General features: G+C 38.7%; 1 protein-coding gene across 2 annotated transcripts in view; it reads right to left on the bottom strand.

Moving 5' to 3' along the window:
* Nucleotides 1–1967: 1967 nt before the first annotated feature.
* Nucleotides 1968–13491, bottom strand: part of LOC107709077 (serine/threonine-protein kinase tousled-like 1-B) — an 18363-nt gene continuing 6839 nt past the window's right edge. The window contains exons 3-22 of one of the 2 annotated variants that reach the window (XM_016513464.1): nucleotides 12556–12627; nucleotides 12417–12455; nucleotides 11341–11416; nucleotides 11089–11132; nucleotides 10745–10834; nucleotides 10555–10641; nucleotides 9773–9865; nucleotides 9578–9688; nucleotides 9352–9488; nucleotides 7782–7967; nucleotides 7062–7128; nucleotides 6757–6854; nucleotides 6486–6567; nucleotides 5856–5947; nucleotides 5685–5774; nucleotides 5434–5603; nucleotides 4419–4554; nucleotides 3167–3278; nucleotides 2971–3078; nucleotides 1968–2895 (exon numbers count right to left, since the gene is read on the bottom strand). In XM_016513464.1, the coding sequence (XP_016368950.1) occupies nucleotides 2731–2895; nucleotides 2971–3078; nucleotides 3167–3278; nucleotides 4419–4554; nucleotides 5434–5603; nucleotides 5685–5774; nucleotides 5856–5947; nucleotides 6486–6567; nucleotides 6757–6854; nucleotides 7062–7128; nucleotides 7782–7967; nucleotides 9352–9488; nucleotides 9578–9688; nucleotides 9773–9865; nucleotides 10555–10641; nucleotides 10745–10834; nucleotides 11089–11132; nucleotides 11341–11416; nucleotides 12417–12455; nucleotides 12556–12627 (2055 nt within the window). In that variant the 3' untranslated portion in view covers nucleotides 1968–2730. The remainder of the gene's footprint in view (nucleotides 2896–2970; nucleotides 3079–3166; nucleotides 3279–4418; nucleotides 4555–5433; nucleotides 5604–5684; nucleotides 5775–5855; nucleotides 5948–6485; nucleotides 6568–6756; nucleotides 6855–7061; nucleotides 7129–7781; nucleotides 7968–9351; nucleotides 9489–9577; nucleotides 9689–9772; nucleotides 9866–10554; nucleotides 10642–10744; nucleotides 10835–11088; nucleotides 11133–11340; nucleotides 11417–12416; nucleotides 12456–12555; nucleotides 12628–13491) is intronic. The other variant, XM_016513465.1, reaches the window with a different exon arrangement.

Here is a 13491-nt window from a genome sequence, read left to right as displayed (position 1 = left end):
TAGAATATTTTATTAGGTAGAGCTGTATATTCATTATAAAAATTTCCATGACTTTTTCAGGTCTGGAAATCACACTTTTTAAAATCCCCTCATTTACAGTATCAAGGTTTTTTGAGACTGTGAACCTTGGTTCTTAAAAATCACAGTTGTTTAAGGAACAAATTAAAATTAAGAAATCTGATTTTTAGCCATTTTAGTTTGGTCTAATCTTACATCTTATTAACCCATCTTGTGGCCCCGGAGTGGAGAACCACTTATGTACTTGTTTCTGTTAAAAGACACAAAAAATAAAACAAGCATTTAAAGGCTGTTAGGAATTGCTGTTTAACATACAGGGCTCCCACAGGCCTGAAAAACTAGGAATTATCAGGGATTTTAAAAATGGTTTCCAGACCTGGAAAACATCATACATTTTAAAAAAAAAATGTATATACACAATTAATTTAAGCCATGGACATTTGGAGCATCTACTTATGCCCAGCTTTAAAATATTTCATTAAAGTTTTTAAATTTTCATTAAAGTTTACTATATCTTTTAAACATAATTGTCTTTTCAATATAATCGTTATTCAGCTGTGAAATACAGGCTAACTTTTGATTCTGTCTGGCAAGGGCCCTGAGAGCAGACAATAACAACAGCTCTGATATTACAAGAAACTGCCCAAAAAATAAGGGGAAGAAAGCACATGTATCCAAATATTTTCAAAAAAGTTTATTTCTCTTTTGGCTACATTCTCTACAATCGCAGCAGCACTTGGAGACAGATCACCATATGTTGAGCTGAAAACTGCTTCTGGGGTTGAAAGAGTATTTGAAACAGAGAGGAAACAACAAAAGCTGAGATTCGTCCCCAGACTCTGGAAGCTTTGAGCGTTTGATCACGGTCCGGTCCATGTCATTCGGAGGGTTGCTAAGCAACATGACAGCACTGGGTCTGGGCATAAAGGGGTTAATGATCAAGGGCGGGGTCCGGCCCACCTTCCGTCTGTTCTGTCAATCATTACTCGCATCACACGCACAAACGTACATCAGACCCTCAGGCGCACCACACACACCTCATTCACAACCACAATGGAGGTTTATTCATGCAGTTTTTTTGTTACTGGTAAATCAATTCATATTTGGTCTGATTCTTAATCGGAGTAAATCATGACACTATAAGCAAAGTCAGGGTGCAGCGAGGTGATGATGCTGCATCAGACAACAAAAGTTAGCAACAAACCGAGAAAACACAAACCCTGCACAGGGCTGGATTCAGTCATTTACTCGTATGTGATGTTTGAGAGCTGCTATAGGAGGTCTATTCTATTGAGATGATTTTACTGTTTCTACTCCTACACGCAGGACAAACAGGTGAATCTCATGAGACTGGTCAACAACATGTCCAGGTCATTTTCCACTCCAAAATCTAAAGAAATAAAGAATCTTATTTTATCTGTGTGACTAAATTGATGACAACTCACTGTAATACGAAAAAAACATTGTATAAACACATAGTATTTGTTACATTGTCTTTAATTCATGCTGATGTAAATAAAAGTACTTTAAAATATTATATATATATATACACACACACACATATACTTTTTCCATTCCCCTAACTCGAGAATATATATATGCATGTATGTGAATATCTATCTACCTCTCTCTCTCTCTCTCTATATATATATATATAACAGACACAATTTTCATGACAGTTAAACTATTATAGGGAATAAATTTCTACATATTTATATATACAAATATATTTATACACAATATATAAAGTGAAAAAATATATATTTTCGTCAATATATATATATATATATATATATGTAGAAATTTTTTATAATTTATATATATAGGTTATAATTGTTGGGTCAAAATACTAACACTATTTTCATTGCAGCTAAACTGTTATAAAGAGATATACACACATGTATATATATATATATATATATATACATACACACACACGTTTAACCATCATGAAAACTGACATAATCTGTTAAAATCTGCAAAAAACAAAAAACAAAAATAGCCTTCATTCACGTAAAATCAAGTAATTGTTTTTCCCTTGGTTTTGGGGTGAAATGTGACCTGGACATTTTTGGTGAGATTCACCTATCCACGTTTTGCAAATATTAAGCCCATTTAAACATAAACTGATACTTTTCATACATGTTACTTTGAAGTAAAATAGACACAGCATTTTTGTAACACACACATCTTGCAATCTGTGCCCAACACATGTATGTTATGAACAGCCAACATTTAACGCTGAGGCGCAAAACATCCATTCACAGACACACAAACAAATTCTCTTACAGACACCGTTGTGTCACATTAAAACACTCGTTCTTCTATTTCCAATCACCCTACAATTAACTGTCTCTAAATTTCACACTTACACAAAACGAAACACCCCGTTACAGAGGTGTAGCTCAGGGAGGATATCAACAAGAAGCTAAATGTTAGCGCGACCCTCCCAAATCTACTCCACAAAATGCCTTGGGTAAAAAACAAATATCCATTTTCAAATGGTTCAAGCTCTGACTGACATCTGGATCCACACAGGAAATGACATCAGCCATTCCTACCCCAATATCAATGGCAGTCACTATGGCCAGTGTGGGCGTGTCCTACAGCCTGTAAGCTGACATTTATAGATCCTCCCCCTTCCTGTCCACCCCGAGGTGACGAAGGGAGGGAACTCGCCATCAGAACCATCAATCATGATTGATCAGCCAATCAGTAGGAGATGATTCCCGAAGAGGCGGGGCTTGCGGGCGTGGCCTGCAAGTTCCCCGATGAAGTGGATCGTCTCATGTGAGGAAGAAGGTACGAGTCGCTGCCTAGCTGGTGGACATCAAAGCGATCCTCCTTCCTGTAAGCCAGACAGCGGCGGATAAATGCCTGCGGAGGACAAGAAAGAAACTCAAGACTGTCGTTTCCACACATACAAACTCACCTCGCATGCCTCAAACTGACCTTGGCCTCGGTGCTAGCCACAGGTTTGGCAGGAAACTGCACCTCAGTGGCTTTCAGGATGGTGTTCTCTTGAAGGATGTCTTGCTGGGATTGATTATGGCCAAACGGCTACAGAACAACAAAAGATTCAATGCAGCGTCATCCTAAAAGTAGTTTAAAGTGACTCCGAGAACGGTTTGGAAACAATGCGCCTTACCTTTCGTCCATACAGGCACTGGAAGAAAATAACACCCACAGACCACACGTCTACTTTATTAGAGATCTTTGGAGGTTCTTTACCAACGACAAAACACTCTGGTGGCAAATACCTAAAACATCAGAACATTTGGTCTTCGTTAGAACATTTAACCCTGTAAAGCCCAACATATACGTATCTGAAGCAGTCATATGGACAACATTTATACTGTTATTTTGTGCTTCCTGGAGCTTTAGAGCATTTAAATATTCTTACATTTTGGGTTCCACAATAAAAATGTACTGAGAAAGACGTGAGATTGAGTTGAACCACTTCTCTTCTCCATTAGGATCTGTCATGGCTTTTCCTATCACTGCTATGCTGATGGCACTCAACTCAACCAGATGATCTCTGGCTGGATGAAGGACCACCACCTTCAACTCAACCTTGCTAAGACTGAACTGCTCGTGGTCTCAGCCAACCCAGCACTTCATCACAACTTCTCTATACAGCTAGGTTCATCAACCACAACTCCTTCCAGGACAGCCAGGAACCTTGGAGTTGTGATTGATGATCAGTTAAGCTTCACAGACCGTATTGCTACAACGTCCCGGTCCTGCAGATTTGCCTTATACAACATTAGGAAGATTAGACCCTTCCTATCAGAGCAGGCCACACGACTCCTTGTCCAAGCTCTTGTTCTCTCCAGACTGGACTATTGTAATGCTCTCTTGGCGGGTCTTCCGGCATGTATTATCAAGCCTCTGCAGATGATCCAGAATGCAGCAGCGAGGGTGCTCTTCAACGAGCTGAAGAAAGCCCACGTCTCACCTCTCTTCATCATCAGTTTGCACTGGCTGCCAATAGCCGCTCGCATCAAATTCAAGGTACTGATGTTTGCCTACAAGACAACTACTGGCTCTGCACCAATATACCTAAACTCGCTAGTTCAGACTTACGCGCCCTCCAGAAGCCTCGTGGTGCCATCCCAAAGAGGCACAAAATCAATCTCACGAACCTTTTCCTGGACTGTTCCAAGCTGGTGGAACGACTTGCCTATATCAATTCGAGCAGCTAAGTCTTTAGCCATTTTCAAAAAAAAGTTTAAAGACATCTTTTTCATCAGCACCTGACCAATTATTTCTATTCTATTCATTTTTTCTAATTTATAAAAAAAAAAAAAAAAAAAAAACTGTAATTCGCTTCGGATAAAAGCGTCTGCTAAATGATTCAATGTAAATGTAAGTAATGTTGTTTAGTGCATTGAACTGACCAGTAGGTTCCGGCTCCCTGTGATGTCAGGTCCATCCCGTCCACTCCGTAGCTGTCGTCATCCATGATTTTTGACAGGCCAAAGTCTGTGATCTTTATCTCCCCACATGCTGTTCCATCCACCAACAGGATATTTCCTGAGCAACCAAGAGAAACACTTCCTATACAGTCTGCGTGACAAATAACCACCTACAATCCTTTGAGAGGAGTTCACGTGAATGAAAATTTTGTGACAGCAGTTAAAAAGAAATAGTTCAGCCAAAAATGAGAATTTGCTGAAAATGTACTCAGGCCATACAAGATGTAGTCGAGTTTATTTCTTCATGGGAACAGATTTGGAAAAATGTTGCATTACATCACTTGCTCACCAACGGAGTGAATGGGTGCCGTCAGAATGAGAGTCCAAACAGCTGATAAAAACATCACAATAATCCACACAACTCCAGTCCATCAGTTGACATCTTGAGAAGTGAAAAGCTGTGTAAGAAACAAATCCATCATTAAGATGTTTTTAACTTCAAACCATTGCTTCTCGCTAAAAAAATATATGAGTCCATAATCAATAATATTGCTTTCTCCAGTGAAAAAGTCCATCTCCTGTTGTCCTCTCACATCAAATCCACCCACATATTTGTTTAGAGCTGTTTTCAATTGTAAACTGAGCTTGATCTGTGCAGATTTCTTTCCGGATTAGACTTTTTTCACTGGAGGAAGTGTTATTATAGACGGTTTGAAGTTAAAAACATCTTAATGATGGATTCGTTTCTTACAAACATGAAGCTTTGTGTGGATTATTGTGTTGTTTTTTTCAGCTGTTTGGACTCTCATTCTGACGGCACCCATTCACTGCAGAGGATCCATTGGTGAACAAGTGATGGAATGCTACATTTCTCCAAACCTGTTCCCATGAGGAAACAAACTCATCTAAATCTTGGACGGCCTGAGAGTGAGTCAATTTTCAGCAATTTTTTTTATTTTTGGGTGACCTATTCCTTTATTGCGTGTGTTGCATTCACCTGGTTTCAGGTCGTAGTGGATGATGGGCGGTTTGATCTCATTGAGGTATCGGAGGGCGTTGACTATCTGCATGACGATGGAGCGAGCCTCTTTCTCAGACATCAGCTTGTGTTGCTTCAGATAGAAATCGAGATCATTCCCCTCACAGAACTCGAGAACAGTGCAGAATCTAGAACAATAACACATCAAGTCATTATCTGTACAGTTGCAAAAACTAGAACTGGTTTAGCAGAACAAGTAACAGACTTACGTGTCAGTGTCCAGGGAAAAGTAGTCGTAGAGTTTGACTATTCTGGGATGGTCCAATTGCTTGTGGATTCTATATTCTCTACAGGCATGTCTGGAGTGGACAAAACAACAAATGAGCATGTCCATGAAAGAAAGTGAGAGAGAGAAAGGGCAAAAAAGATGGCCAACATACTTGTGGTAGTTCTCTTTCTTCTCCTCTCTCCAGTTCTTGTTGAGCTGGTGGATCTTCACAGCAGCATATCGCTGCTCAAACAGGTCAAATGCCTTCACACAACAACATAAAACAGGTTAAACAAGCCACAATTGTGTCACAAAATAAGCTCTCTGAAACAAACGTAAAAGGTTAATAGTTGATCTCTATGGCTGTCTGTACACATTTTGTAAGATGTCAATTGTTTTATCTGTTTTCTATTGTAATTTGGTTTCAAATTTAATTTATTCTTGTGATCAAAGCTGAATTTTCAGCATCATTACTCCAGTCTTCAGTGTCACATGATCCTTCAGAAATCATAATAATATGCTGATTTGCTGCTCAAGAAGCATTACTTATTATTATCAAAGTTGAAAACAGCTGTGCAGTTTTATATTTTTGTGGAAACAGCATTTATTTGAAATAGACATATTTTGTAGCATAAATGTTTTCACTGTCCTTTTTGATCAATTTAATGCATCCTTGCTGAATAAAACTGCTAATGTCTTTAAACACCAAACCTTTGAACAGTAGTGTATACATGTTGAACAGGCAAGAACATGAACCGTATTGAAGAGTGTGAGTGCATCTAATGACAAAAAAACAAAATACCTTATAAACTTCACTGAAACCTCCTCTCCCCAGCAAGTGTAAGAGAAGATACCTTTCATTAAGGGTTGGATGGTCTTTAAACCTATAAACACACACAAATAGAGTGGGAATATAGCAATAAAATATAATATACCAAGAAATATCATTAAAATACTCAATGTTTTCCAATGACAGTTTATCGCTGAATGCCCTTTCAGAATTTCACAAGACCTCCACAAACCATATTTAAGATTTAAATATTTAGATATAATAAGAAGTGGGCGGGACTTACTGAGAACTGTCCTCATTGTTGATTCTTTTAAGTTCTCGAATGTGCAGATTCCTCACACGCTCCAACCGCTCCAGCTCCGCCTGGATCTCTGCCTCCTCCTGAACACACACACACACACACACACGTGAGCACATACTAACATACAGCAGATGAACAGCAGATTCCACTGAAAGGACAAAAAGACCATTTGAAACAGCATTTCTGCATGACTGCTTATTCATGAAGCACTAATGCTCCACCTCAATGCCTTTTACCCATCTAACCCTAGTGCACGTGAGAGTGTGTGTTTTTATAGAGAGACTAACCTTTTTGAGATGACCCAGTCTCAGTTTGAAGATTTCTTCCTGCTCGTGATATTCTGCCACAGTCAGCCTGCACAATCAATACAGAAGCATTTCAATAACAGAGTGTGTTTCTGGGCCATTTTAGAAGACAACATTGCAGAAAACACTTTAACCGTATTTAAATCACAGCCTTCTGGTGTTCTATAGATCAGTGTTTCCCAACCGGGGTGCCGCCCGTCTGTCGAGAGCAGGGGTGCCGCGTAAAAACATATGAATAAAAGCCTACATTAAAATCTGTCATATAAATTGGTCTTTTCATTAGAAATTAGCCTACTGATTTGCCACCATTGATGGACAATTTTTTTTTTATAATATTAAAAATATCTGTATGACAGTATATTCTGCAGTTCTTCCCTGCTGTACCGAATATCTACACTTTTCAAAGTATCATATCGAAGTTAGAAATTCAAATATTGTGACAAAATTAATTTTGTAGGGTGCCACAAATTTGTTAAAATTTCCAAAGGGTGCCGCGACTAAAAAAAGGTTGGGAAACACTGCTATAGATCACACATGCTTATATAATGATGTTAAAATTATGAATTGTGCGGCCCTGGTCTACATTAATCCTAATTGTCCCATTTTAACACCACTAGAAGTCAAAGGGAAGTCTCCAATTCACATGCGTGTGAGTGAGTGAGTGAGTGAGTGAGTGAGTGCGTGCGTGAGTTAATGTCTCACAGTGTAGGCAGGCTGGGTTTGAGGAAGGGGTCATTGTCAGCTCCATTGACGGCTTTGGTCTTTCTCTGTTTGGACTCATTGGGGGTCGGGCTCTGGGAGAAAGGTGTGCTGGGAGGTTTGCGCTTTGCTAGAAGTTTCCTCTGCCTCTCGATCTCTTCCCTCTGCTGGTTTATCCACTCCTGCTGCCTATTAACACAGAAAAAATACAAATATTACAAAACCCAAATAAGAAAAAAAAAAAAACATATGCAAATGCAGCATAAAAAGGACTCGCCCTATTATTATTTACAATGGAAGTGATTAACATTGTATTCAAGGTTCCCCACACTTTTCTTACATATGTTACAAAGTTTTTTCTGCCATGCCTAATCAAGGTTATAGAATCTAAATACCATAAAAAAAGAAAAAAACATTTGTTTCTTGAAAGAAAATAATACATAAAAAAAAAATAAACTTATTATATTTTAGCACAAGTTAAACATTTTCATTTAGTTTATCTTGATGTACTAAAATAACTAAAACTGAAATAAAATTAAACATATATACATAAAAAAAACTTACAAAAAATGACAAAAACGCACTACCAAATTACTAATTTTTTTTGCCTAAAATTAAAATGAAAACATACAAATAAAAATTAATTCTCAATATTAATCAAAATGATAATAGTGCCTCAATGATATTAAAATAACACTGCATCTGATGGTATTTATGTAAATGTTTGTACAAAAATTATATATTTAAATAATTCGATTCCACCAGCATCCCATCTGTATTTTATTAAGACTAAATGTAATGTCAAATTCTGTAAATTAGGGTTAGGGATGAGGTCAGCGCATTAGCTTTTATGCTTCATGTCACATTGCATCAGCAGCACCAGGGTTAAAGGGGTCATATGATGCGATTTCAAGTTTTCCTTTCTCTTTGGAGTGTTACAAGCTCTTGGTGCATAAAGAAGATCTGTAAAGTTGCAAAGACTAAAGTCTCAAATCCAAAGAGATATTCTTTATAAAAGTTAAGACTCGACCACGCCTACCTAAAACGCCTCGTTTAAACACGCCCCCACATGTCTACGTCACGATGTGGGAAGATTTGCATAACGCCGCCCAAATGTTCACGAAAAAGAAATAAGGTGTAACTTTATTGTTGCTGCCGCAGTCGCCACCATGTTGTGAAGAACACAAAATAATGTTCTTTTTAGCAACATTATATGACCCCTTTAACTAAACTAAAACCATAAAAACCCATTTTAGTTACTTTAAAATAAATAAACTTTAACTGAAATATAAAAATCCCTTTTATTATTTTATTTGAGCTAGTTTCCAAGGCAATATTTCTCATTTAATTAATATACGAAAATAAAACTGAAATAAAAATTTAACAAAAAACCTACATTTACTACAACTTTTAACTAAAGCTAAAATGAAAATGGAAAATTCAAAACAATAAAAACTATAATAGTATCTCAGTGATGCTAAAATGACCCTGAGCAGAACACTGGCATCCTGGTCAAGATGATTGTCGTCGTACAATATTTGCACTTTAGTGTGCGTCTGTGTGAGATTCTTACTTGACCAGGTTCTGGAAGGCATATCCGTCTGTCCACTGTTCCGTGTAGGACGCTCCGTGCCGGACTGTGGTGAAATGCCCCAGACGCAGCCGGTCCTGCATGCTCTTTTTACGGCAGGACTGCTTCTCTTGAGTGCTCTAGTGAGACGATAACACATTCGAGACTCACTCAGCCACCCCTGACACATGAGAAATAAGCAGCTGCCAGCATATCAAACACACCTCACCTTCTCAATGAGCAGTTTTTTACTCATCGTAGTGCATTTGTTCAGACGCTCCTTGAAACGTTCCAGCAGCTTCTGCTGCTCATCTATCTGTCTGCGGAGGTCACAGTTCGCCTGGGGAGAAAACATTAAAACCACTCAATGTCTGAACGAAAAATGACATTTTGTGACTTCAACAAAGAAAAAAACTCTTCTCACCCTGAGTAGATCATCTATTCTGCCCTCTTTCTTCTCAAGGTCAAGATTCTTATTGCTCTCTAGTGCAGCCAGTTTCAACAGTGTCAAATCCGTCTGAAAGCAGAGAAGAAAAGAGAGTTAAACGTGGAGAGAACGCAAATAACAACAGCGATTGAAAGAGAATATAATATCCATGAAGGCATGTGCAATCAACAGATATACAGTAAACGGGGCAGTCATGGCCTAATGGTTAGAGTCAGACCTGTAACCCAAAGGTCCCGGGTTCGAGTCACAGTACTTACACTGCACACGTCTGCGGCGTTCTCCTCCGATTAAAAATAATGTCTATATACGATATACGTAAACCTACCAACATCCAACGGCATGACTTACCGTGAGAGGAAAAAAATTACGTTTTGCGCAAATCTGTAATGGAAACGCAGCTAGTGTCAGAGCATGTAGTGCATAATAAAGGGTCAGTTTGTGCAGTGCAAAAGTGTGCATGCAGTGCATATTTAAAAGTTGTTCCAAAACCGTGTCAGAGTAGTGTGCACGTGTGTAAAGTGTGAGAGTGAGTATAGTGGCAGAGCATGCGGTGCACACATTTAAAAGCAGCAGCAGCGTATGCAATGCTTATTTAATAGCGTCAGTGCACGTTTTGCAGTGTCAGAGCACGTGCATTTTAACACTCTCAGAGCAAGTGTATGTGCATGTGTAACACCATTAGAGGGTGAGAGCATATTTAACAGTGGAGGCAGCACACATACGACAGTGTTTGAGAGCGACAGTGATGCGAGTGTTACCTGGACACTTCTGCTGCTCAGTGGTTTCGGATTCATCGTGTGATCCATGAAACACAGGCTGGTGGGTGACGAGCTGTTCTGTCTGACCTGAAGAGTGAAAAACAGCAACATTTAACAGAAAGAAAAAAAATCAACATCACTGGCTCCTTACATGATGTTCACATCTCAAATATCAAACATCAGCACTTACGATAGAGCCGGGTGCCGAGTGAGAGTTCTGTGGTGAGCGCAGGACCGGAGGAAGCCCCCTGACTGGACTGGATCCGTTTCCTCCCTGGAACTTCAGGAAGGAGATATGCTGAGGTTTTTTTTAACAGCACCACACAACATACTAACAGGATGTGACGTCATCACAATGTTACTGACGACGCTCAAGCGATTTCCCAACTCTACAAGTCAAAACATCTACTGAAGCAAGCAGCCATTAAAAGATGAAAAAGCAGCATTACTCTGACTAAAAGCTCTCTGACACCTGACTGACATTTAATACAGAGCTGACTAAACGCAGAGTCATCCACACAAAGCTTTACTTACATCAAAATAATCGCCAATCTTGGGCCCTCGGCTGGAAGACTTTCCTGAAAGGTTTGAGAAAAAAAAAAAAAACATAACTTTTCTGCCATCGCACTGTGCTAAACATTAAGCGCTGTATTTCCCAATAAACATGAAACACATCATTCTCAGCTTGAACGTTTCCAAAATGACAGGTTTGTTCACAAATGTCTTCAAACAAGCCATGTCTCATTAAGAAGTACTTCATTCATACACACAGGAAGTTAACGTTACCTTGGCTGCTCTCTGACTGGTTGTCAACCTTCCTCTTTCTTCCTCTGGATGACTCGGAGTGCTTCTTCTCTGGAGTCTTGGGAAAACAGGAAAAGGCGTCACTATTCTATTCAATCAATACTTCCGTTCACTAAATCAATACAATCAATTTGAATGCTTTAGGTAAGTTCTGAATTTAAACCTCAAAGGAACTGTAAACGGTTCACCAATAAGGCTTCAAGACAGCCTTTCTGCATTTGTACAAATTCCACACATCATTCATTTCCCATGTCATTCCAAACCCATTTGACATTTTATTAACATCCTGGGTGCTCTTTTCAATGTAATGAAAGTGAATATGCACAGGTGCTGTCAATCTCCAAAATGACAAAAAAACTAGCAAACTATCATAAAAGCGACTGATTGCAGTTTTACCCTTAGAAGACATGGAATATCTTCTAAGGGTAAAACAAGGGGGAAGTCGGACTCGTAACCCAAAGGTTGCGGGTTCGAGTCTCGTACCGGCAGGGATTGTAGGTGGGGGGAGTGAATGTACAGCGCTCTCTCCCACCTTCAATACCACAACTGAGGTACCCTTGAGCAAGGCACCGGACCCCCAACTGCTCCCCGGGCGCTGCAGCAAAAAAATGTCTGCCCACTGCTCCGGGTGTGTGTTCACGGTGTGTGTGTGCACTTTGGATGGGTTAAATGCAGAGCACTAATTCCAAGTATGGGTTACCATACTTGGCCACATGTCACGTCACTGTCACTTTCACATATAGCACTGCAGAAGGAAGAGGCTGAAATATAAGTTATTTACAAAAAATCGTTGCTTCACTGCAGCTTACGAATTATGGCACGTCACATTTGACATCAACGACATTATCACATAACTGTATTTCTTCATAAATCATAAATGGACCAGTTCTTATTTGTCATTTCCATTCACCTTCATCATACAGATATGAAGATATTCGTCAAAAATGCATCTTTTGTGTCCCATGGAAGAAAAAAGTCTTATGGATTTGGAACATTATTATATTTTTGTTTTTAAGAATCATTCCTATTTAAATAAGATAAAATAATGTCAAACTCACTGAATATGCAGGCGATCCTCCTTTCTTTATGTCGGAGTTCTTTAAGCGAATAAAAAAAATACACATGGACAAATTGTTGAAACAGATCTGTTCAATAAATAATAAAGCTGAAATGAGTATGCATGAGTATAAAGTTCACCTCCGACTCCTTGTCACTAGATGACCCCAGGCTGCCAAAACTGTGACTGGAACATTCGTTATTGTTCAAACCCTAAAAAAGAAAGACCACAGCAGGTTTGGTGCAGGTCATGACCATGACAGACGCCCTGTTTACACCTGGTATTAGGATGCGATTTCGTCTATCCGATCACAATTGGACAACGCTAAATACAACGTTTTGAGCTCGTCCACTTTCGACCACTTCCAGAGGTAGTTAAAATAAAACGCATTGGACTGGATTGCGCTCGCAGTGTAGCCGCTCATGTGGCCGAATGCGTTCGAACAGCCACGAAAGTCCACCTACTCTCCGCTGACTGAGCTAATTCTAAAACATTACGATGTACATTTCCTATCCGTTAACCGACAAAATTAGAATGTTACATTAGATTTCAATTAAATTTGATGAGTGTATGTGACCGTCACCCATTAAAAATATTTTTTTTTTTTTCAGTGGTGCATTAACAACAAAAGAAAACGAAGAAAAACTGAATAAAATAACATCTGATAGAAATAAAATAAATAGGCCTACACAAAATGTTTCAGTAGGGCTGCACGATTATGACAAAAATCATAATTGTCGATTATTCCCTTGAAATTGTAATTGCGATTATTAATTACGATTATCACAATTGAAACAAGCTGAAAACACTAACTGAAAAACTTTTATTGCTTTTCTATACACTGGTTGGTTTCTTCTTTAAACAATAAAAAAAATTAAAAATATGCATTCTATTATAATGTTATATTAAAACTAAAATTAAAACAATGGAAAAACTCTTACGATAACCTGTGGAAAGAAAAAAACACATCTTAAGCACGCAGAATAACATAAGTGGACTTTAAACGATTAATTGCCGCTTTGAACGATTACGTAATTGTGGCATCCATAATTGTAATCACGATTAGAAATTCGATT

Source organism: Sinocyclocheilus rhinocerous, unplaced genomic scaffold (genome assembly GCF_001515625.1).
Source record: "Sinocyclocheilus rhinocerous isolate Xijiao unplaced genomic scaffold, SAMN03320098_v1.1 scaffold835, whole genome shotgun sequence".
In the NCBI taxonomy this organism is placed as follows: domain Eukaryota; kingdom Metazoa; phylum Chordata; class Actinopteri; order Cypriniformes; family Cyprinidae; genus Sinocyclocheilus; species Sinocyclocheilus rhinocerous.
This window is presented reverse-complemented; position numbering and strand designations above follow the sequence as displayed.